Source organism: Physeter macrocephalus, chromosome 1 (genome assembly GCF_002837175.3).
Source record: "Physeter macrocephalus isolate SW-GA chromosome 1, ASM283717v5, whole genome shotgun sequence".
NCBI classification, from domain to species: Eukaryota; Metazoa; Chordata; class Mammalia; order Artiodactyla; family Physeteridae; genus Physeter; species Physeter macrocephalus.
The window spans coordinates 112,386,742-112,409,611 of NC_041214.2; the positions used below are offsets into that span (position 1 = coordinate 112,386,742).

General features: G+C 36.9%; 1 protein-coding gene across 1 annotated transcript in view; it reads left to right on the plus strand.

Moving 5' to 3' along the window:
- Positions 1–22,870, plus strand: part of ABI3BP (ABI family member 3 binding protein) — a 279,616-nt gene that overhangs the window by 195,110 nt on the left and 61,636 nt on the right. Inside the window, exons 51-57 of the mRNA XM_055085864.1 lie at positions 3,174–3,248; positions 9,280–9,339; positions 9,922–9,969; positions 10,781–10,861; positions 12,989–13,066; positions 17,296–17,361; positions 19,495–19,569. Coding sequence (XP_054941839.1) covers positions 3,174–3,248; positions 9,280–9,339; positions 9,922–9,969; positions 10,781–10,861; positions 12,989–13,066; positions 17,296–17,361; positions 19,495–19,569 — 483 coding nt within the window. The remainder of the gene's footprint in view (positions 1–3,173; positions 3,249–9,279; positions 9,340–9,921; positions 9,970–10,780; positions 10,862–12,988; positions 13,067–17,295; positions 17,362–19,494; positions 19,570–22,870) is intronic.

The following is a 22,870-nucleotide window of genomic DNA, read 5'->3' on the forward strand; positions in this document are numbered from 1 at the left end:
GTGAGCCATGGCCGCTGAGCCTGCGCGTCCAGAGCCGGTGCTCTGCGCGTCCGGAGCCTGTGCTCCACAACGGGAGAGGCCACAACAGAGGGAGGCCTGCATACCACAAAAAAAAAAAAAAAAAAAAAAAAAAAAATTTCATCCTTCTGTAGTCAAGGAAGTTATAGTCTAGGCCAGTCCCCTAAATCTAAATTTATTTTTTATACATGGCCCACTTCCAAAAAGCATATGAAGTGCATCTACCCAATTTACTAGCAAAGGAACCCTAACTATCACCAATGGTCTGGGGAAAGGAAAATGTTAGCAGCATCAAAATTATGCTTGATCTACGTAGTAGCTCTGAATTACCAACACAAATTCTTTAATCATATCTCAGTATCCCTACTGAAAGAAAAAAACTGTAGATGTGGGGATGGTCTTTAATATCTGAGAGGTATTAACACTTTGTTTAATATTTCTGAGAGAAATTTTACCTGTTACTTTTTCTTTGAAGGAAAACTCCTTAAGAAACAGTTCCATGTACTACATCTAGCAAATGATTTTAAATCTGCTTTAATGTATTTTAAAATGTGTTTTTATTTAATTACTAAAACTTTACTAAAAAATAATATGGGTGTAATATATAAGTAGATGAAGGTACCAAAGCAAAAATCATCTGAAAGAATAAGAAATTTAAAATAATAACAAAAAATAAATTTGAACTATTAGTATATAAGAAATACTGGGAAAAATAATTGATGATTAGTGAATAAGTAATGAATAATAGAATAAGAATAAAAAACAAAACAAAGAATAAAAAACAAAGAATAAAAAACAAATAAGAATAAAATAAAAAACAAAGAATAAAAAACAAAATAAATTTGTGGATAGGAAACTACAATCTAACTTTAAGAAATCAGATAAAATCATGAGAAGAAGCTCTCAACCTTTTATGTGACTATAAAGCATAGAACAAATGAGGCAGAAAAAGGAGAAATGGAAAGAAATAAGAAAGCGTAAAACAATGAATGATGGAAAATAAGAGAAAAAGATGAGACACAAGAAGTGCTGGAAGTTAAGACATTGAGGATATAAAGTCCTCGTTAGTAACATTTTAAGAAGTAAAGGAGATATGAACTAAGAAGGAAGACTTATTCATAATTTTATCTTTTTGAGCCATCCTCTGTACTTGTATACAATATAGTAAGTCAGGAGTTTACTCTAATTTCCCATTATGACACTGTATTCTAAGTTTCAACTTTGATTTTGATTTAGACCTTTAGCTAACCTTCCTCGACAAGGTAAGCAACTTCAGAATGGATAGATGCATACGCTCAGTGGTTCCACTCTCACTCTGAAACCCTGGAGTGACTGCAGACTATAACAAGAGAGCATCCTGATTCTGTCCCAACTGAGCAAACTTCCAGCCCATCAGCATCTCCCCTGGAAAGTAGCTACAATCCAAACACTTCTAGCTTTGTCAGGGCAACCTAGTGTAAGGGGACTATTTGGAAAATTGATCATGAAAAAATGCACTCTACTTATTCCTCTTAAAAGTGGGTGAAATTAGGATCTCTCTTACCCAGGAAAATATGAGCTTTACTTAATAGATCCCAGCAATACCCTAGGTTTTTATAGTTTTTCAAGGATATTTGTGTATGTATACATATGTATCACTCAGTAGTTCAAAAACAAATATTTAAACCCTAGTGGTACCCCCTTCTTACCCCTGGCTAGCTGTTGTGAATTTCAAAAGGCCATTTGAATAGGAGAATGTTCTGTTCGTATGTGCAATATCAATATCAAACGCAAATTATTATCGTTGGGCTAGTGTGTACAACTTAAAGAGCAATGCAATGTATTCATCTACCACTATCTTCAGAATGAAATTCTGTAATTGGGCATGCCACCTCATTTATACTTAAACTATGTTGATAAATTAGATAGCAAAATTTAAATTTACTATATTTGGCATTTGAGGGGACAGTGGGATCAAAAATTTCGAAGAAACCATCAAGAATATTTCATCTTTAAAATACAGGTTTGATTTTTAGATTCCTATGTTCATAAGTAATAATGAACAGTCCTGTTAATGATTTTATATCTAGAAATCTTATAACCATCAAAATTGCTCCTAATTCTTGAGGGGGCAAACAATGTGAAAAGCAAAATATACTCAGATTCTTCAATGTCAAATTTGCAAAGATTCTCCAGAAGTGGAAACATATTTATAGGGGTACAGCTTTCACATCATTTTGACATTTCACACTTAATTCTCACAATCACCCTTTCAGTTAGGACCGGTTTATTAATTCCACCTAAAAAAGTGAGGAACAAGTTTAAATGTGACCTGCAGAGCTGGGATTTAGCGAGCCCAAGTGTTGGGACCTAGCAGTCATGTCTGGACCTCAGTGTTCAAGTCTTGCCTCTGGTACTTAATGATCACGTGACCCCAGGCAAATAGCTTTAAAGTGAAGCTGATAATTCCTTCCTCTCAGCATTACGGTGAGAATCAAAGGGCATAATCCTTATGAAAGAACTTCTGAAATTGTAAAATAAGCTATAAATGAGCTGTAAATAAAGTAGACCTTTGTTTTTTTTCCTGGTATCTATTACATTAGCACCTTATTACTCCAAAGGAACAGCTGTGGAAAGACAATTTTGGTTTGTGAACATGTCATTTAAAGGTTTATTTAGAGCCTAACAATTGCCAGGGATGTAGAATGTGAGCCCACCCATTCCATTCCGTTGCCCACTTCTCTTTCTGCTGTTGCTGAGCTGACTTTAAGCTGCTCTTTTCCATACTTCATGGGCTCCCATTCTGACTTCACTGAATTCATCTTCACAGAAAGACATGGGGATGGGTTTAAGAAGTCAAGCAAACATCCACAAAAGAAGAGCACTCTTGCATTAATTAATTGCTATCTCTTCGGAAATGATGTTTTAAAAAAATTATTCATCCTGTCCTTATGCTTAGTCAAATTTTGCTGTTTCTCAGATTTCATTTTTCTTAAAGTATCTGGAATTCTAACTGATCTATTTTTAGAGCTTAAGGTTTATTTTTCCATCTAAATCCCATTTCAATACTTTTTTAAAATCAGTAATCAGTCTTATACTTTGTCATATCTTATGTGTTAAGCAAGGCTAGGAGATACTAAAACCAAATGACTCAGGATCCGAGCTCTCTCTTTCAGCTCCTAAGGTGTTCCAGCGTGTTACTCCGAAGCCGAAGACATCACCAAGTCCAGAAGTGTCCTATACTCAGCCTGGTAAATGCTTTATTTCATGTTTAAGCCAAATGCATTTTACAGTCACACTCTGCTGCAATGAAACATGAGGACTGATGGACGTGAGGTCCATGTTTCACTTCTGTTCAGGTACCACGTTGTATCATGCATGATATAATCATTTCAAAGTGTTCATAAGAGTTATCTAAGTGCTCATATGGTAAGCCATTGATAAAATCCAAAGGCAGAGAATTATGCCAAGGGTAGAATGCTTCTTCTAGAATTAAAATTTTCTTATTTTCTGACTTCCAAAAAATAACCTACCAATGTTAACTATGCTGTGCTCACGTTTCACCAAGATAAAATAAAGAATTGGGAATTTTCCCACAAAAATGATAAAATGATGTTTTACAAATGGAGGAAATGGTGTTTAACCATTTTCTTGGGTTCAAACATTTTACACTATCCAGCATTGAGGGTTTTTTTTTTGTTCCCTTTTAAATTCTGTTTTACCGATTCATGGAGCAGTTGCTTGAGTCAAGAAATTTGTTTCACACAGGAAAAAATGATTTCTTTAGCTACAGATCAATTTCTTGCCTATCATTTGAGAAGGCTTTTTGTTCCTTTATGGGGGGAATAATCTCGTGTTAGTGGGAGTAGTCAAGGTAGGAACTGCAAGGACCCAGACATTTCTCTAGATCCTCAAGTGATCGTACAAAGCTGCTGTTAGCTTCACTAATTAGTTCACTGTTGGTTCACTAATAAGCCAAACCAAGTTTTTAACTAGAGTATCTGAGAAATACAATAAGTTCCCCCCCCTTTTTTTAAGGTTCAATTATTATAAATTCTTAGATGGTCCTAGAAGCATATACAACATTCCTAGAACCAAAGGATTTCTGAGCTGTAGCTTGAAATGATGGCATTTTGGAAGCAAGTGAATTCACTTGCTATCATGTTTTCCAGGTTGTATAAGTGCAGGGTGTTACTGCCGCTGTGCGATGGCTAGGTTGTTGCAGGTGGTGATAGGCTGCAAAGAGCCTCTTTTACCCTGAAGTCTAGACTTTAAATTAGTACTGCTAAATGCAACAGTCAATATTATAAATGCCAATAAGGAAAAAGCTGATCTTCCCATTTGCAAAAGGTCAGCTTCTTGTTTTCAACTGAGGGAAAAATATGTAATGGAAATGAAGTCATTACAGATAACAACAGTAGATATGACTGATTATATTCACTTTTCATTAGAGAAAGCAATACTGTTGGTCCTGATATGACATAATCTCATTAAACCAATATATCTAATAGTTCAACTTTTTCTTCTTTTTTAAATGTCTAATATTTGCCTTAATTCCATCAACACCTTCTTTTTCACAAACACTCTGACCTGTACGTTTGAGCCCTGGAACAACGGCACAAACACTCTCTGGAGCCTTCATTGAGCTTATTCTATTGGCTCTCCAGTTCCAAATGTTCAGATTAAATTCTGTCTCTAAACCTAGTGTTGGTCCTGCCATTGTGTCCATCAGGGATTCCCTTATTGCTCCAGGGGTGTGATGCTACAGGAAGAATCATAGGCAATCTTTACTACTATTTAATGTTCTCCCAAGTGTTTTAACAGACTGGATTCAAACAGTTTGGGGGTTGTATCTAGGCTCAGGTTTGCATCCTAGTGAGCCCACAACCTTGTTTACTGGCTCCTCAGAAAACAGGGTAAATTACATGTAAACTTAATGTGTACTTGTATCTCTATCCTTTTTATAGAGATAGACGCTCTATAAAAATGGAAAAAGTAGTACTGAAATCAGGACATAGTTATGTTTTAACACAATGTTTATCTCAAAATTTATACTGAGAGATGTCAGAAGTGACAAAACTGAATTTTTAGAACTGTACCAAATAAGTCAGTCTTGGATTATCTGTACAGCTCTTTCATTCTATAGATTCCTAGGTATAACACAGGTTTCATCCAGTTAGGCCTTTAGAAAATATCTTTCAGTCACTCAGTTGAATTATCTACAACACTTAATGAGGAATCTAGACAAACTGAGCCCACACATCATGTCCAGAACCAAAACAGAGCTGGCTTTTCTTTTGATCTGCCTTGGAGGAATGCTTTTGAATTCAGAGCAAAGAACTCGCCCTGATGCCTGGCTCAACAGAGCTGTGCCTTCTTTGTAGATTTGTTTCTGTACCAAGGGCTAAGACGTCTTGGCTTTGTGGTAACTTCTGTCACCACAGAAGTATGTGGATAGACTTCAGTCACCAGGAGCAAACCAGGGGCAAAAATGTTTAGATTTCAGCAGGCTATCAAATCCCACAAATGTTCTGTAACTGCTCTCTTGAGCAAATTCTAATTTGCAGTCACACATCAGCATTTTTGCAGTCAGGAAAGAAGGGACTAATGCTAAAATGTCTTTTGGAGATGGAATTGCTAGGGTGTATACAATGACTGAATGGTGTTATGGAGAGCAGGATGACACTGTGATTTCTAGCTTGGGCAGGTAGTAGATGATAATATCATTAACTAAGGCAGGGAACACAGAGGGAGGAATGAAGGCTTGTGTTTGTACATGCTAGGTTTGGAGGGCCAGTAGGACTGGTGATTGAAATGTATTTTTGGATATCTAAACAGAGGTCGATATTTAGGATGTAGATTTGGGAGTCATGTGTCTACATATATAAGGTTCTTAAATCTTGTGAGTGAATGACATCATCCAGGAGAAAGTACAGACTGAGAAAATAAGAGATCAGAGATCAAAGTCGTAGGGGACACAGTTATATTTAAAGAGTGGACAGAGGAAGAGGAGCCAGCAGAATTTGCTGTCAAAAGATCCAAGAGTAGCAGGAAAGAGGGACTCGGGAGGCAAGACAGGGAAGGGCAGCCGTCAATGACAGTGAGGTGGACAGGTGTCAGAAGAGCTGTTGGACTTGACAGTGTGGGTCTAGAAGCCTGCATCTGAAACCTGTGGGCCAATGCTTCAGAATTCAGCAATTTTCAGACTTTGGAAAGGTAAAACAGCACATATACCATCGATTACAAGCATATTCACAAGTCTGCAGTGAGAAGTATGAACAGTCACACTACTCAGGATGAATAAAAACTGTAAATAGCCTCAGGTCAGCTCTAGTCAGGTTTTACTGTCAAATAAGTTAAGAAAAAAAAAAAAACACTTTCTGTCCTCAGAGCATTTTGAACTTCAGAACTATGGATGAGGCCTCATGGATCCATGGGTGCAGGAGTGGGTGCAGGAGATCAGGAAGCCAGTCCACAGTGAATGGAGAAGATGCAGTTAAGAGACCAGGAAGCAGAGGCAGATAGAGTTTTTAGATGAAAGGAATGAGAGCAAGAAAGGGATGGTTTGAAGGGGAAGCCATGTCAAGGAAATGGTTATCAATATTAGGATGTTGGAGCATTTGAGCTGTTTTATAGGTGGAGAGGGAGAAACTCATGGATAAATGGATATATGGACTAACGGAGAAAAATAGAAGATAATAGAAATAGTGGAAGGTAAAAGGCCCCAGAGGAGATGGGAGGGAAGGTGACCCAAGAGCACAGGTAAAGCTCTGAAAGTGGTCTCTGAAAGGGCAGGAAACCTGCTTCCTCTCAGACTGGACCTTAGGGTACAAGGTTAGAATAAAGGAAGAGGGAATCTGGAGGTGAAAAGGGTGTATGGTCTATGTGTATTACTTTTCTAAGAGAATCTCTTTGTAGCCTATTGCAGGGGTAAACCTTACTGAAGATTCCTTATTCCACCATCTCTATCAGAGAGCGACACCTTCATTCTCTCATCTACTCTGGCAAAACATTCATGCGTATTCATTTACATTTGTCCATTTTGGACATTTCCACTCACAATTGTCCCATGTTAGTTGAATTGTTCTTTGGAAACGTGCCCTTTATTCAAAAAGACAGTTAATATAACTGGTAAGTTAATTGGTTATTTAATATAAATGGTAAATTGGCTAATATAAATGGGTCTAAAATATAATAATGGTAAGTAATCTTATAAAGAATTCAAAACTGCCTTCTTAATAAGTTGTCATGATTTACACTGATAAGTTTCCTCCAGCATGGAAGATTTTGGTTTTAAGAATCATGCTCTTATTCAATTTAATATACGGAGGAATGCCACATTGGGAAAAAGAAAAAAACAATTTTGCATTTGTTGGAGCTGCCGTTGACCAAGAAAGAGAATGATTCATATCCCTTTCCTGTGAAAATTTCTAGTTCTTTCCTTTCCACTGATTTCACCTGCTTTAGAACGTCTGGCATGGCAGTTATTAAATCATCCCTTCATGGTTAAAAAGTGCCAATTGCAGCAGCAGGAATCCACATTAGTCTAAATTCCTCAGGAAACTAAGGCAGGCAGTGAATCATGTATTTACAGTATATGGTGGATTTATTGGTAGCACATTTCTTTTTAGCTTCTCCTTTCCTTAATCCGGCTCCTCTCTGTATAGTCTAGCACTGCAACCAGTTAGGATGTTTATAAACTCAGACTGCTCTGTATGGCCGTGACCTTTTCAGACGTACACCAAAATGCCTTCTCCCTCACCCTCCAGATAACAGTTAGTTTGATTTACACCTGGAAATTCCTCGTATTTTACCACTTCAATTCTTAAAAATACTGCATAGCAAAGGTGAAGTGTTCACTGTGGTGATGGGTTTTCTTTAACTTTGTCCACCACTAATCTTTTTGAAGTTACCTTTTTTTAAAAAAAGTCCAGATGGCAAGTTCCCTGGTGGTTACCCCTTAGCTCATAGAAGTTCTAATGGAGTCACATTTCTTTTCAGTGGACCAAATTCCACAACTGTGATTTCACTCGCACTTTCTTAGTGGCCTAGACTAAGAACAGATGTGATATGCACGTTAAATGTGATCCCAAAAGCCATAAAAGAGAATGAGTGTCCATTTTATATAATCTATTTCTACCCTAATGATAAAGTGGTGCTTGTCCACCTCATGGTACAAAAGTTTTCTTCATCTTTCTCAGAGGCACGATTGTAGCCTGAATCCTAATTTTTTTCCTTCAGGGCCATATAAGATGCAAGAAAGTTACACTGCATACCTAAGGATATTTATGAATTCGGTGTGGTAGGAAAACTTTTCAGTGGGTGAGTAGGGTTGACAAGGACCTCCTTTTAGGGAAACTGAGTTAAAGAAATACATTATCTTGCTCCTGAAAGGAGATTTGCCATAGAAATCTGGTATTAACAACAGGCAAATCACCCTGGTATTTTCCCCAATGAGAGACAAGGTATCAAATTCCCAGCCTACCATTTTATTTTGCCGAAGTAGAACTGGACACAGGCAGTAAAAATATACTGGATATCAGGACTGAATATGATTATTGTTTAGTGTATATTTTTCTCCTTTGTTTTCATGTTCTCATATGTCAGGAGGCCCTAATACCTATACTTAATACCTATTATACTAGAAGCCATATCACTAAGAATGACAAAAATGGAAACATTTATCTAACATTTACTATGTAACAAGCACTCTCATAAACTTTACATTTGGTATCTTCTAATGAGTGACTGATTCTTTCTGCTTTATTTTCTCCCCATAATAACTGTTAGTGCCTTTTAGAATAAAACTTTGTTCTTCCCTTAGATATTCAAGAGTTTTGCCTTTCTTCCTGTTTTCCTCAATTTGCAGGCCATTTCTTTAAGATAATGTATTTTCTATTGCTGTCAGTGGAATTTTTAGCAGGAATATAAAATGGCAGCTAACCACTTCAGACAAAAACTGACCTATTACTTTGAAGACAACTTGAGGGAGACCTACCTCCTTGTGTTTAATTACATTAGTTTTTTCTTCCTTTTTTTTTCCCTCAACAGAATCTTCAAAATGACCTGTGACCAACTTTGTTTTACTACCATTAGAACATTTCCTACACAGTGACATTTTTCAGTTTCAGAAAGATGGTCCTCTTCTTGGCTTAGCCCTTTAGCCATTGTGAAAACATCTTTGCTTCATTCATGCTTCCCAGGGTTTTAGGTCTATGGGTTAAGTTTCACTCCAGGTATGACATTTAGAGTGCACAGTGTTTTATAATCTTTTTCTTTCAGTTCCAAGAGATGTGCTCCTTCCCCATAAACCAGACCCCGAAGTCTCTCAGAGCGAACCTGGTAAATGAATTGTTTTATTTTCCCAGTTAGGAAGTGTATTTTTCGAAAAATATTCTTGAGGTAAACTTATTTTTGGAATGATTGTGATGTGGAAGAAGTTCAGAGAAAATTATGAATAGAAAATGTGTATTTCTTTTGGGGACGTTTAATCATACAATCTACTTGACAAATTTTTCCCCATGAGAGAATAGTGTATAATTAGTTTATTTTTCCTGAAAGTACTTCTGTTGAATAGAAAATCATGCTAAAGTTATAAGACATAATTATTACCTGAGCCAACCATTTTCACCTTCTTTCAGAATGTAAATATAGCTACATTCCAAATGTGGGTATACTTTTAAGTTAAAAATATGGGCGCCTAATCGAATTTTCCTCATAGTGACAGTGAACGAAAACTTTAAAATTTTTAGTTGAACTAGTTCCCTGGGTGTCACCTAAGGTATAGAATTTTCTCGTATTTATCATGATTCTAAGAGAATGTTTAATGTTCAAACGGGTGCGTTGTAGAGACACAGAAACTGGGTGTACTTCACCAGGTAGTAATTCTCATAAATATATTTCTTTCATTTGCTTTTGGCCTAGTTCTGCAACCTGTTACCTTTAGAATTGATCTGCCAGAGACAACACTAGGTAATGGTTTTCCCATTTGACCCACTCTAATTATTTTCCTGGCTGCCATCAAGATTTCAGGTCTTTCTCAGATGATCACATTGAAACATCATCTGTCGTCAGTCCTCTTCATTGTTTCATTCTCATTATTTTTACTCTTTCCAAAATAGAAAGGCAATGGTTTTACTGTTCTAAAGGTTTGCTCTGAAGACCAACTTAAGACAGCTCACTACCGAGCCCATTCTCACCTACCTCATTTGTCTCTGTGTTCAGAATGATTCCACCTTACTCATGCCCACCTAGTTAACTTTTTCTGCTGGTTTAGTGGTTCTCAGCTGTGGTGTTATAACCCACTAGCATGTTGAGGAAGATGCTGGCAAGTAATTATTATTAATATTGGTCCAAATACTGAAGTTTGCCACCAGTTTATTTTTTAAAATAAACTTGAGCAGACACCAGATGCTTGCTACAGTGATGATATTCTCTCTCCTGTTGTAATCCTATGTGCTCTCTTGGATGGGAGAGCTGCAGGTGACAGACCAAGGACCATGTCTCACCCACACCCATCTTAACCAGCTATGGTCATAGAGTGTGTCAAGCACTGAATGTCATTTATTATCTATCCTGGTGGAAAAAACAGTTGAGAACCATTATTCTAATGTTCCACAATCATCTTCCTGAAGGTTCTATGCACACTTAACTTTCTTCTTCCTGACTCACTTAATGTTTTCTGTTTTACTATTTCAAATAAAGGAATCTCATGTAATATTATTCTGGCCGGGTGCTGGCTTTTGAATCTAAAGATTGACAACCTTGGTACTTGTCTTTTCAGCTCCTTTAGAGACACGAGGCAGCCCTTTCATTCCTATGATTTCACCAAGTTCTAGTCAAGAGGAACTACAAACCACTCTGGGTAAATTTTGTTTTACTATTTCAGTCCAATGAGGACTTGATATTTTAGGAATTGCCCTTAAGGTAGCCATATGTACATTCGTGTTCATAGATTTCCAAACAACAGAGGGTCTCTTTTTATCATTATAAAAAATTACCCATTTCACTTGATTCTTTTACATTAACTGTATATTTGTCCTTCTAATATTTATGCTGATTTCTAATATAAAATGAGAATATTTTGAAACATCTTGACAAAATTCCAATTATTTTTTAAAAAAAGAATCTTCCCAAAGTATATCAATGCTATACTCTTTTTTTGCTTTTTCCATATTTGGAACTGCATTTGGGAGGAGAAATTTCATCTAGTATTTGAATATCTTTTGGGGGCTAACTGCAATGCCAAGCAATAGGAATTCCAAAATAAAACTGTATTAAAGGTTACCCTGGAGAGCTCGCCATCTAATATGAAGACAGGATTTAGCAGTAGCTGTGCTTCCTCTGTGCTACCCAGCGTTCTACATGCATTTTTAAATTTAAGGCACGTAACAATGTTGTGAGGTAGTTTCTATTACTTGCCCCATTTTACAGCTTAGAAAATTGAGGCACAGAAAGATTTAAAAATCTGGTTAAGCCATACAGCTAACGTCAGAGCCAAATTGGAACCCACATACTCAGTCACCAGAGCTCCTGGAGTTCACCCCCATATTATACAATACAATGAATTCATAGAGAAATGAGCAGCATGCTGAACAAGGAAACTACCTGGGGGTATCAGGGAAGGCTTCACAGAGGAGGTGACACGTATGCCGGGTCTTCCAGTTGGAATGAGAATTGAAGTTAAAGGTGTGAAAGGTTCTTTCAGGTTAAAGACAGATAGGGAAGAGACACAGGGTAGAGAATGGCAGCCAGACTAACCTGATGAGCATGCGGGTAGCCTGGAGGAACACAGATGCATGAATGAGTCAGTAGGGTTGGTTGGAATGAGCTGGCCAGGCTTTCGAAGAGTTCAGCATCAATGTCTTCACTGTGTGGGAAACCCCATTTTGCCTGACACTTGGCTGAAGATGAACTGGAAAACAAGAGTTCCCAGCTTGTGTTTGTTGGCTTCTCTGCCCTGTCCATGCTACATCCCACGTGGCTGTTTAAATCAGTGGCTTTATTTTCCTCCCTTCATCCGTTTTCATATAAACCCATCCTTTGTGTGTGTCTGCTGAAATGAAGTTACTGATCACATTTTAAAATGGAATCCTTTTCAAAGGAAAAAATTTTAAACTGAATGAGCAAATGTATCCTAATTACCAAATACTCATCTATTGTAGCCTAGGCCCTCAAAGTCAACATTACCCATGATGGCAAAGTCAAAAGTACTTATCAAGAACCACTGCTGGATGTGCTAATTATCTAAACTCCACTCCCTGTTTTTTTTAATGTATCTCAGTTTACTGGGCCAACTATCACAAGAATCTCTCTTACGTTCAGAATCCAGATTATAAAACAGGCAGAAAATAAGATGACAACATATTATTTGCACCAAATATTTCCTTGGATCCAGTATGTAGCAAAGTGAACAGTGTAATTTGCTATGTCGGTATGATGTTGTAATGATTTCAAGATAATATGGGACTGGGAGTATTGCCATACTTATTTTTATTTTGTCAGGAGTAATACACCAGTATGTCAATAAACAAACTTTGATTTTCACATGAGATAAATAGGATATTTATTCTTCTATGGTGTAAATTCACATTATTTTCTATGATCTATTTTTTTTCCAGCTCACCTAAATAATTTGTGGAGCTCATGAAATAGGGAGGAAACATGAAGGCAATAATACATAAAGACAGTTTGGAGGCATATGCAAGAATATAGCCATGTCCAGTATGAAACAATGATCCTGAACTAAAAGCTTTTGAAATCCTTATAATAATCATTAAAATAATAGTGCAAGAAGACAGTAAATATAATAAATGAGAGTTATTAAAATATACCATTATCTTTGACATACGATGGTTATTGGGCATGGTTATTAATGCAATTTGCCCTTTTATCACTGCACGGGATAGAAAAGAGGGTTTGTTTGTTTTCTTTTTGACCCATTCATAATGATAATCATTTAAAGCCAGCCATCTTACTGTGTTTCCCCCAGCAGAAACAGACCAATCCACCCAAGAACTCTTCACAACTAAGTTTCCACGAACAACTGAATTGGCAAAGACAACTCAGGGTAATGCTATTTCCCTACCTCTATATAGTAACTTTTCCTTCTTTTTTAAGCAGGAGGAAAATTTTCTTTTAAGAATGTAATTTTTCATCACAGTGAGTTAAGTTTTTTCATTTCATAGGTACAAGACATCAGCCAAATAGGAATATTTGTATGAATACCAGTTGAATGTAGGAAAGACAATTTCTTTAGTTAGCGCTGTGCTTTTGAATGTATGGTTGACTGCTTCATGCTGATGACTAAGAAAGAGAGCTCCCATTTTTTTTCCTTGCTTGAGCTTCTTTTGCCTCATTTTCCACATCTGATAAATAAGGATCTTTATTACCTTCCTCCATCTCCCAAACTTGATGAACGCATTGGTATTGTGGCCTGAGAAAGGAAACTAGTAACAAGAAAAAATCATTTTTTAATGATGAATTAATATTAAAACATCCAAGAAGCTTTATTCTGGGGTCTACTTATATTATTTTTTCCTTCTACTTTTTGGGAAGTTAACTCACCTACACAGAGCTGTCTCTCACATCTTCATTCTCTCGGTAGTCTTTCCTTTTTATAGCTTTCTGTCCTACTTGGATTGTAACCAGTTGCAGATTTCTAGTATTTTAGTGTTTTTTTTTTCTTTTTTTCCCCTTAATTACCCTCATTTGCCCATGTCTACCTCTAGCATATGGGAGAAAGCCCAAAAAACAAGAGCAAATAATTTTTAAAGAGTTGTAAGACAAATTTATTGTACTCAATTGTCAGTTATAATTGGGGAGGGAGATTTGTGGAAGAAACAAAGCAATATGAGGAAATGATAATAAAAGAAATCTTATTTTAAGGTATATATTTTATAATAAGCAGAGCAGTACTTGTTCTAAATAAACATGACTGACAATACTCTCTATGGTACAGGACAGTTCTTGTAAATTTTCTAAATCTTTTGAACTTGTTTCATTTAATTTTTATAATGGTTTAAATGTTTATTTTATTATTTACTTTATTACCTTTCTACTTATTTTTTAAATAAATAAAAGTTAATATACACAGAAGTAAGGAGCCAGTATAATGACAGCCCTCCCACACCCTCATTACTAGCTTCAGCCATTAACAGCAGGTGTTCAATCCTATTATAGCCATACCGCATCCTGATTTTTATATGTTTATTTTTTAATGTTTTTGCAAACCTCTTTAATGTCTGGCTTGATAGAAGATAGCTGGATTCTCATAATCAAACACATTGATGTTTTTACAGCAAAACATATAAATATTTACAATAAGCAGCATAAATACTCTGTTCAGCTCAGGTTGTATTGCCAAATGAGAAAAAGATTTCAGCTTTTTAAAGCTTTGTAGATTTCAGAATTGAGGATAAAAATCATAGACCTGTTCTTTTCTTGTTTTTGCTTTTTCTTACTTTAATGGGAGTATCAATATTTTTATCAAATTGCTTCTAGAACATGGTTTTATTAGATGAGTTTCACAGTTGATTGGTTGTATATCCAGGATCTGATATCATTCTATGAATTGTCTTAACATATTTATATAATGTGCTGTATTTTAATTACTTTTTTATGTTCTGAAGATCCTTAGCCTGAGCCTAACTTGTGCAGCTCTGGGATTCACACTCTTCTAGACTCATGCCAAGGCTCTTTGAAGTGGGCTCACCAGAAATGCATTTCCAACCTGGTCCAGGCCAGTAACCCTTCTTGGAAGTAGAGGGTCAACTTTAGTAACAGCACGCTGTGTGTCCTAGGATCACCCTCTGACCTAACCCTCATAAACGCGTGCCTGAGCTCTATGGACAAGGAGGTCAATCTACTGTATTATTTTTGTTGTGCTGTGTTTTGTTTCTAATAGTAGGCATCAGATGCGCAAGACAGCACACAACAATTTGAGAGATGCTGTAGGGGTGAAATTGTTTCTCTTGGTATTCATACTCCACCCACGCATGTACCAGGACCTTGTGGCTTTTTGGTCTCCAAGCTCTCAGCAGTGGGGCCCAAGTGCTCCAAAGAAACTTAGTGCCTAAAGCCTACAGCATGAACCTACTAGTAGGATCTCCGGCACATTTTCTCTGTGTCATTCTTGCTTCTTTGTCTGCTGATATAATTCCTTGCAGCTATAACCGAAACCCTGACCTATTCAAGCTTCTCTCCTTTGCCCCTCTCATCTCAACCCATGGTAGAAATCCACTTGGCCAGAGGCATTCTGGGGACATTTTGATTATTTTACTTATTTCAGCCCCCTGATCCTTATGTCACCCAGGGCATAAGGGGTCCCTGGGTGTACCTTTGTACCTTGTACCCTTCTTCCCCTCTCCCTATACTGGGCAAAACAAAGGTCCTTCAAGGTATTTCTCCTGTAATCCTTGTTTGTCTATTTTTGATGTTATCTTTGTCAAGTATTTTTAGTGTTCTTTTAAAATAATTTTTATAAAACTCTTCAGATATGAAGCCATCTTTTAAAATTATTTTTATTATTAGTCACCAAAACTATGTGGAGATGATATTTACAATGTTACATTCTCACAGTGCACCTTTGTCTTTTTTTTTTTAATTTAAAATTGAAACCCTCAAGCAGTTTTCTCAAGGCCATGTGTTACCTGGAGATGAGCTATGTGAATAACTCACAGCCCAGACATAAGTTATATTTCAGCTCTTTTATAAAAAGTTCTTCCAAGATTTAAGTAAAGACTGTATAAAAAATAAAACCAAAATTCTGATCCTGTGGCTTTGAAATAATGAATGTAGTGCTGATTATTTCTACCCTCTGCTCTGTTTCTTTTCTAAAGTTTTAAAATTCATATGTGTTCTAGAATGATACTAATAAGAGCCATGATTCTTGTATTTCTTTAAGCAAAAGCAATCTAACATTGAAGAAATTAACAAGAAAGCTGAAATATGTTCAAATGACAGGGAATCCTACCACTCTCAAAGAAAATTGAAGAAAAACATTTGCAAATCATCATCACACATTTTAGGGCATGTGAGAATTGATTATTTTTAAATAAATCAGTACCTCTGTTCACTCTAGTTATTACACTTTGAAAGGCCCACATTAAACCTACAGAGAATTTCAGTATGTGTCTGCTGGTTTTGGCCTGAGTATGGCAAAATTCTACTCATCAGTCCTCACATTGGAAGTTTATAAATGAGCTACATTATAATCTGTTTTGCAGGTATATTTTTTAATGTGGTAGGCAAGGCATTTGCTGATTTATGATTACATAAATACCCATTCAAGATGTGAACAAAATCATTGAAATGGTGTAATCTACTTAACAAAGTTTGCAAGAAAATTTTTTCCAGTCTTAGCTAAAGCATTACCAAGAAAGTTGGTGCAGGAGGCCACGTGGTGTGTCAAGGGTGGCAGAGGAGGGAAGGCAAGGATAGGCACATCCCAGGATGGATGCACACTTTAAAAGCTTAGGGAGCAAAAATATTTCAGCTGAGTTTCTCATGAATTTGCCTGCTTACAGTGGTCACTAATTTTTTTTAACGTATTTGACAACTCTTCATTAATGGTCCTCACTGTGCCAGGCCCTGGATAACAGGAGCAGGAGGTAACAAGGTGGCATGTTGGTCCCAGGGCTGTCTGAGTTCTTGATCTTTGCTCACCCTCTCTTGATGGGCAGGACACCAGAGGTCATTTTCTCTCATCCCTAAAGCTTTAATGGATGTCACTAAGTGAGTATTTATTCACTTCCGGGTTCATGAGCTAAGACAATTAGATACAGACCACATGTTTCTAGTCTTTTCTTCTTACATACCTAAAAGTATTTTTCTTTCTGCCTTTAATATTATTTGTCTCCTTTGGCAAAATAATGTTTCACAGTGACTCCCTAATTAAGAGATGTGAATGGATGGATGGAGGGGTTGATGGACAGATGGACAGACAGATGGATGGATGGAGGGGTAGATGGTTGGCTTATATGTTTACCGTATTAAGCAACCATGTGGTGAAATAGATGCCCCTGAAAAACATGGACTAAATGATGACTAATCCTCAACACACATTACCAATGACCTACCTCACTCTGACTATGTGCATCTTTAATTTCCAGGCATGAATATTTTCACTTGCTTTATTTTCCTTCAGCATCAATGCTGTAATGCATACTTGGAGATTTAAGAATATTCTTTATACTTCCATGCAAAGTGTACAAGTTGTTGGTCTGTAGAGTACTAAATCTCCATTTATTGAGCTCAGGAGTGCTGGTTATTAAATGTGAAGCCTTTCCTCTGTTTCAGCACCACACAGATTGTATACAACTCCTGTGAAGCCCAGAATACCTGACAAACCACACATCAGACCTGGTAAGTTGTTTCTCTTTCTGATGACCTAAATAATCAGCATATCTAAGAAGATATAAAATGTATTGAGGAATTCCCTGGCGGTCCAGTGGTTAAAACTCCACGCTTCCACTGCAGGGGGCACGGGTTCAATCTCTGGTCAGGGAACTAGGATCCCACATGCAGCATGGCACTGCCAAAAAAAAAAAATATTGAAACAGCCAAATATACCAAATGAAGGCTATATATCCTTAAACTGAAATAAATTACATACAAAATTCTGATCCTTGTGGGTAAGTAGAAAGGAAATAATGAATCCATGGAAGTGGCAAGACTTGACTGAGATTTTTAAGGATAATCAGATTTAGAGACCACCACGGAAGCTTAACAATATAAAAGCATTTTTAAAATAGTATTTTTGCATAAATCACACACACTTTCCCCTCCTCCTTCAGTTTTCCATGGCAATTATAGAGATAGCATTAGCATTAGCTATGATATATTACATGTTTCAAATGTTATCTTTTAAGAAAAGACCTCTTCCATTATAAAAGGCTCTTGTTCTGGGAGAATATTTTTACTTGATTCTTTCAGATTAAAAAAAATTAAAAAACACATTTTACAGGTTGTAAACATCAAAGTAAAGTGATAATAAACTGGAAAATACTTTTTTTTTTTTTGGCCACGACATGCATCTTGCAGGAACTTAATTCCCTTACCAGGGATTGAACTTGGGCCCCAGCAGTGAAAGCGCTGAGCCGTAACCACTGGACTGGTAGGGAATTCCCAGAAAATACTTTAAATCTACTAAATTCACCAAAGGATTTAGGATCTCCCTCACTGGAGCTTGTTAGTGAAAAGTTAACTTGGGGGTTGATTTGGTCCATATAAATCACTCCTATGCTAACGTACAAGTTGGACCAGAGACTGGTGTTTTCTGCCCTTTTTCTCCTCTGTGATTCTAAGAAGTTTTAAAGTTCTAAATGACAAAACTGGCTTATAAGCTAACATTCCCAGTGAACATCTCTCCAGGCACATGGAAGAAAGAACAAATACATTTTTCTTTGATTTATGGAGGAGCCCATATCTTTTGGAATAATCCTCCGACTCCATGTGATTTTTGTATCATGATAACTGTTGAGAATTTAACGTGTGGCTGGTTATATTAAACCTTTCTACAAAATAAGGAAACAGTAACAATAATGACTAACAGTGACGGTGTGCTAACCATGCATCCTGTGAGGTAAGGCTGAGGAATAAGGCTTAAGAAGGGCTAAGAAGTGGATTCGAAGGCAAGCAGTCTGGCTTCAGAACTCACTCTCTTAATCGCAATACACTTAGTGCTTTTCCTTGAAAACTCTGCTAAATGGAAGATAAAACAGCTGACTTCAATGTTTTTGTAATATTATGACTCTCAACAGAGCAGGAGAGAAATTTCAATGGTTTTTATCATAGTTTTGTGTTTAACGGTGGACTTGGGACAAGATTATGAGGGAGCATATGTACCTAGAGACTCCTCCAAAAGGACCACGAACTTATGTGTTAGGAGGCCTTAACAAATAAATGCACGTCAAGTTTGGGGTTTTCTTTCGGCATATGTAGTCCTGATCTTTCTTCAGTCCCATTTTGGAATGTATCTAGTGCTTATAAATGAAGCCAGCTAGTTCCCACTTAGAAATATAAATTCCCTCTAGTTTTTCAAGCCCAGTGATCACCTCAGAGTACATACTCAGGTCTCAAATTCAAGTCTATGATTTTTATACCAGACTTGTGATTTCTATATTCTGAACAACAGTTTTTGGTAAATCATCATATTTTTATTGCCCAGTTAAATGACTTCCAATTCTCTGGAAAGTTTTATTTTCCTTGGCTACAAATTTTCAATTAAAAAAATGTCTAGGGCTTCCCTGTTGGCGCAGTGGTTGAGAATCCGCCTGCCGATGCAGGGAACACGGGTTCGTGCCCCGGTCCGGGAAGATCCCACATGCCGCGGAGCGGCTGGGTCCGTGAGCCATGGCCGCCGAGCCTGCGCGTTCAGAGCCTGTGCTCCGCAACGGGAGAGGCCACAACAGTGAGAGGCCCGCGTACCGCAAAAAAAAAAAAAAAAAAAAAAAAAAAAAAAAATGTCTAAACTACTTATTTCCCACTTTATTGTAGTTCTGAATAGGACAACTACAAGACCTAGTAGACCCAAACCCAGTACCATGCCCAAAGGGAATGTAATGGGAACAGGTAATGATCACAAATTTATTTCCTTTTGATCCTATTAAGCTCTAAATGTTCTAAATGTTTTCATTCAATTTTTATAATTTTGTTGAATGCACATTTCAATTCCTTTTTTACCAGTTTTGTTAGTACAGCCAGTTTTGGAAGTTCATAGAATTGAAACTTGTAATTCATTCCGAAGTCAAAATTTCAACAACAAAAAAATTTCAAATGTCTCTGAAAAGATTAAAAACTAGTTTTTCACTTTTCTCAGCCTAGTCCACTAAATCAGCTACAGCTACAGTATATAGTCTTGATTCTTAAAAATATCCTGAATATGAATTATTGAATTAAAATATCAAAATAGCTGTTTCCTTAAGTTCAAAACACTTTCTATATACAGGTTTGGTCTTTGAGACTGTTATCACTTCGTTTTCCACTTTATAATTTCACAAGTACCATTGAAATTTTTTTAAAACACCCAGATCTGTTAGCCACCTGGAATATGACATTTAAATGAGAAGAGCAGTTAGCAAATGATCACCCTGGTTACAGGCATATCAGTGTTTCCAAATCATTCAGTTTGATTCAATGACATTGCCCTAATCCAGTCTGGTCTATGGGATATCATACAGATAAATAGGACAATGATCTGATAAAAGTTCAAACACTCAACTCACTAAGTGGATAAATGGTAGTTATTAAATGCCTTAATATGGGATTGCATTGTTCCCTTGAAATATTTTTTAAATAGTGCAAATCTTGTGCCTGCTTATGTAAAAAAGCATAAAAATTAGTTTATTTAATATGTATATATAAAATCAACCCATAATTATTCCCTAATGAGGAAGAGATGTGAATACTACCTGAAGACATGTATTCAGTCTAAAAACGATTTAGATTTTTTTTTTAAGTATGTGTTTTTGTACTCGGTTATTACAATGTCTGAAGTTCTAGGAATTCACTTCCCTTCAATTAATGAGGCAGATACTATAAATTCCTGACTCATGAAAAGCAAGAAAGCATTCCAATATCTATTTATACTCATCTGCTCCTTTTATTTTTCCCAAGTGGGATTAGGCAGTTCATAGTGTCTCAGATTGACGTAAACAGACTGGCTCTAAACAGAGCCACCTTCTTAATATTCAAAATAATTCCCCGGAGTTTGCCTAAGTAAAAATAGAAGAAAGCATTTATGTCAACAAAACAAAGAACAAGTAGCTATGATCAAACTTGAAAGCCATTAACCTTCAGTATATTCAAGCATTGATTCTCACGAGGAAAATTCTGTCTTTTGGAGGGAAAACAGAGCATTATTATATTTTAGTTTATTAGCAATATAAATATTTTTTCCAGAGCCATCTGTAATACAAACTGACATCTGTTACCCTCTTGTGTAGATAAAGTCAACTTTGTAATAACTCACCTAACTTAGCTTTGAAAGGATGATCTCTTACCAGGACTTCTTCAGTTTAATTAGTTGGTTGCTGGTAGAAATAGATTGATGGACTACTGAGCCCGCACGCCACAACTACTGAAGCCTGCACACCTAGAGCCCGTGCTCTGCAAAAAGAGAAGCCACCATCACAATGAGAAGCCCACGCACTGCATTGAAGAGTAGCCCCCGCTTGCGGTGACTAGAGAAAGCCTACGTGCAGCAATGAAGACCCAAGGCAGCCAAAAATAAATAAATAAATAATAAATTTTTAAAAAATGAGCAGACAGGATATTAGCAAGAATAGAGATCTAAACAGCACCATCAAGAAAATAGACTCACACAATTATGGTGAAATGATGTGGGGCAAAGGTACAAAGGCAGTTCAACAGAGAAAGGACAGTGTTTTCAACAGATGGTGCTGGAAAAACTGGATATCTGTATGCAAAACCACTAAACAAAACAAAAACCAACCAACCAAGCAAACAAAAAAAGAACTCCTCTACCTAAACAAAAAGGAACTCAAGGTGGATCATAGATCTAAATGTAAAATGTGGGGCTTCCCTGGTGGTGCAGTGGTTAAGAATCCACCTGCCAACGCAGTGGACATGGGTTCGAGCCCTGGTCCAGGAAGATCCCACATGCCACAGAGCAACTAAGCCCATGCGCCACAACTACTGAGCCTGCACTCTAGAGCATGCAAGCCACAACTACTGAGCCCATGTGCCACAACTACTGAGCCCACATGCCACAACTACTGAAGCCTGCATGCCTAGAGCCCGTGCTCCACAACAAGAGAAGCCACCTCAATGAGAAGCCCACGCATCGCAGGGAAGAGTAGACCCCGCTCACAGCAACTAGAGAAAGCACACGCGCAGCAGCGAAGACCCAACACAGCCAAAAATAAATAAATACAATTTATTTTAAAAAATGAAAAGAAATAGGTTGATAGGCACAAGTAAACAAAGCTGAGCTCATTGTTTCCCCTTTCCTTGCTCCACTACCATCCCCAATCAAGATGTGTTGCACATGTTCTATGTTCTGATGTCTGTCTATTGGGATCCCCCTTCAGGGAAGGACTTGCCTGACCTACCTGAAGGGAATGAAGTCAACAGACAGTATCCCACTGTCATATCCTTCATGGTCAGCCTCAGCTGAGAGAGCCTTGATTGGAGATATGGGTGGTACATCTCCTTGTCTACCACAACATATAACAACCAAATGATATTTACCTCAGGAATGCAAGATTGGCTTAACATTCATACAAATTAGTGTAATTTACCACATTAACAGAGCAAAGGAAAACGTCATATGATCATCTCAATAAATAAGAAAAAATCAACCATTAGACAAAATTCAAAAAACATTCATGATGAAAACTCTCAGAAAACTAGGAATAGAAGGAATTTTCCTCACTCTGATAAAGGGCATCTGTGAAAAATCTACAGCTACCATCCTATTTCACAGTGAAAGTTTAAATGTTTTTCTTCTAACATCAAGAACATAAGCAAGGATTCCTACTTTTACCCCTTCCATTGAAAATAGAAGTGGAGTGTTAAGCCAGTGCAATAAGGCAAGAAAAGAAGTAATGGTATAAAAATTGCAAATTACAGATGCCATTGTGTAGCAGATTATGAAAGGAAAATTTAACAGCTCTTGAAGTATTTGCCTGGGGAATAGTGTCTTGAGAAATTGGTGAGAAAAAGAATGTTTTTAAATCTGTTCTCTTCAGGTTGTAGACTTACATGAGTCCACCTTACTTAGACTGTGCATAGTTTTTATCTAACTTGCTTATAGAAATGCAGGTATTCACATCAAGTTTCTTTTCTTTCTTCTCTGACCCAGTCCTACTATCTCATTCATACTCACTTCTAATCTCTATTGAGTCTTAAT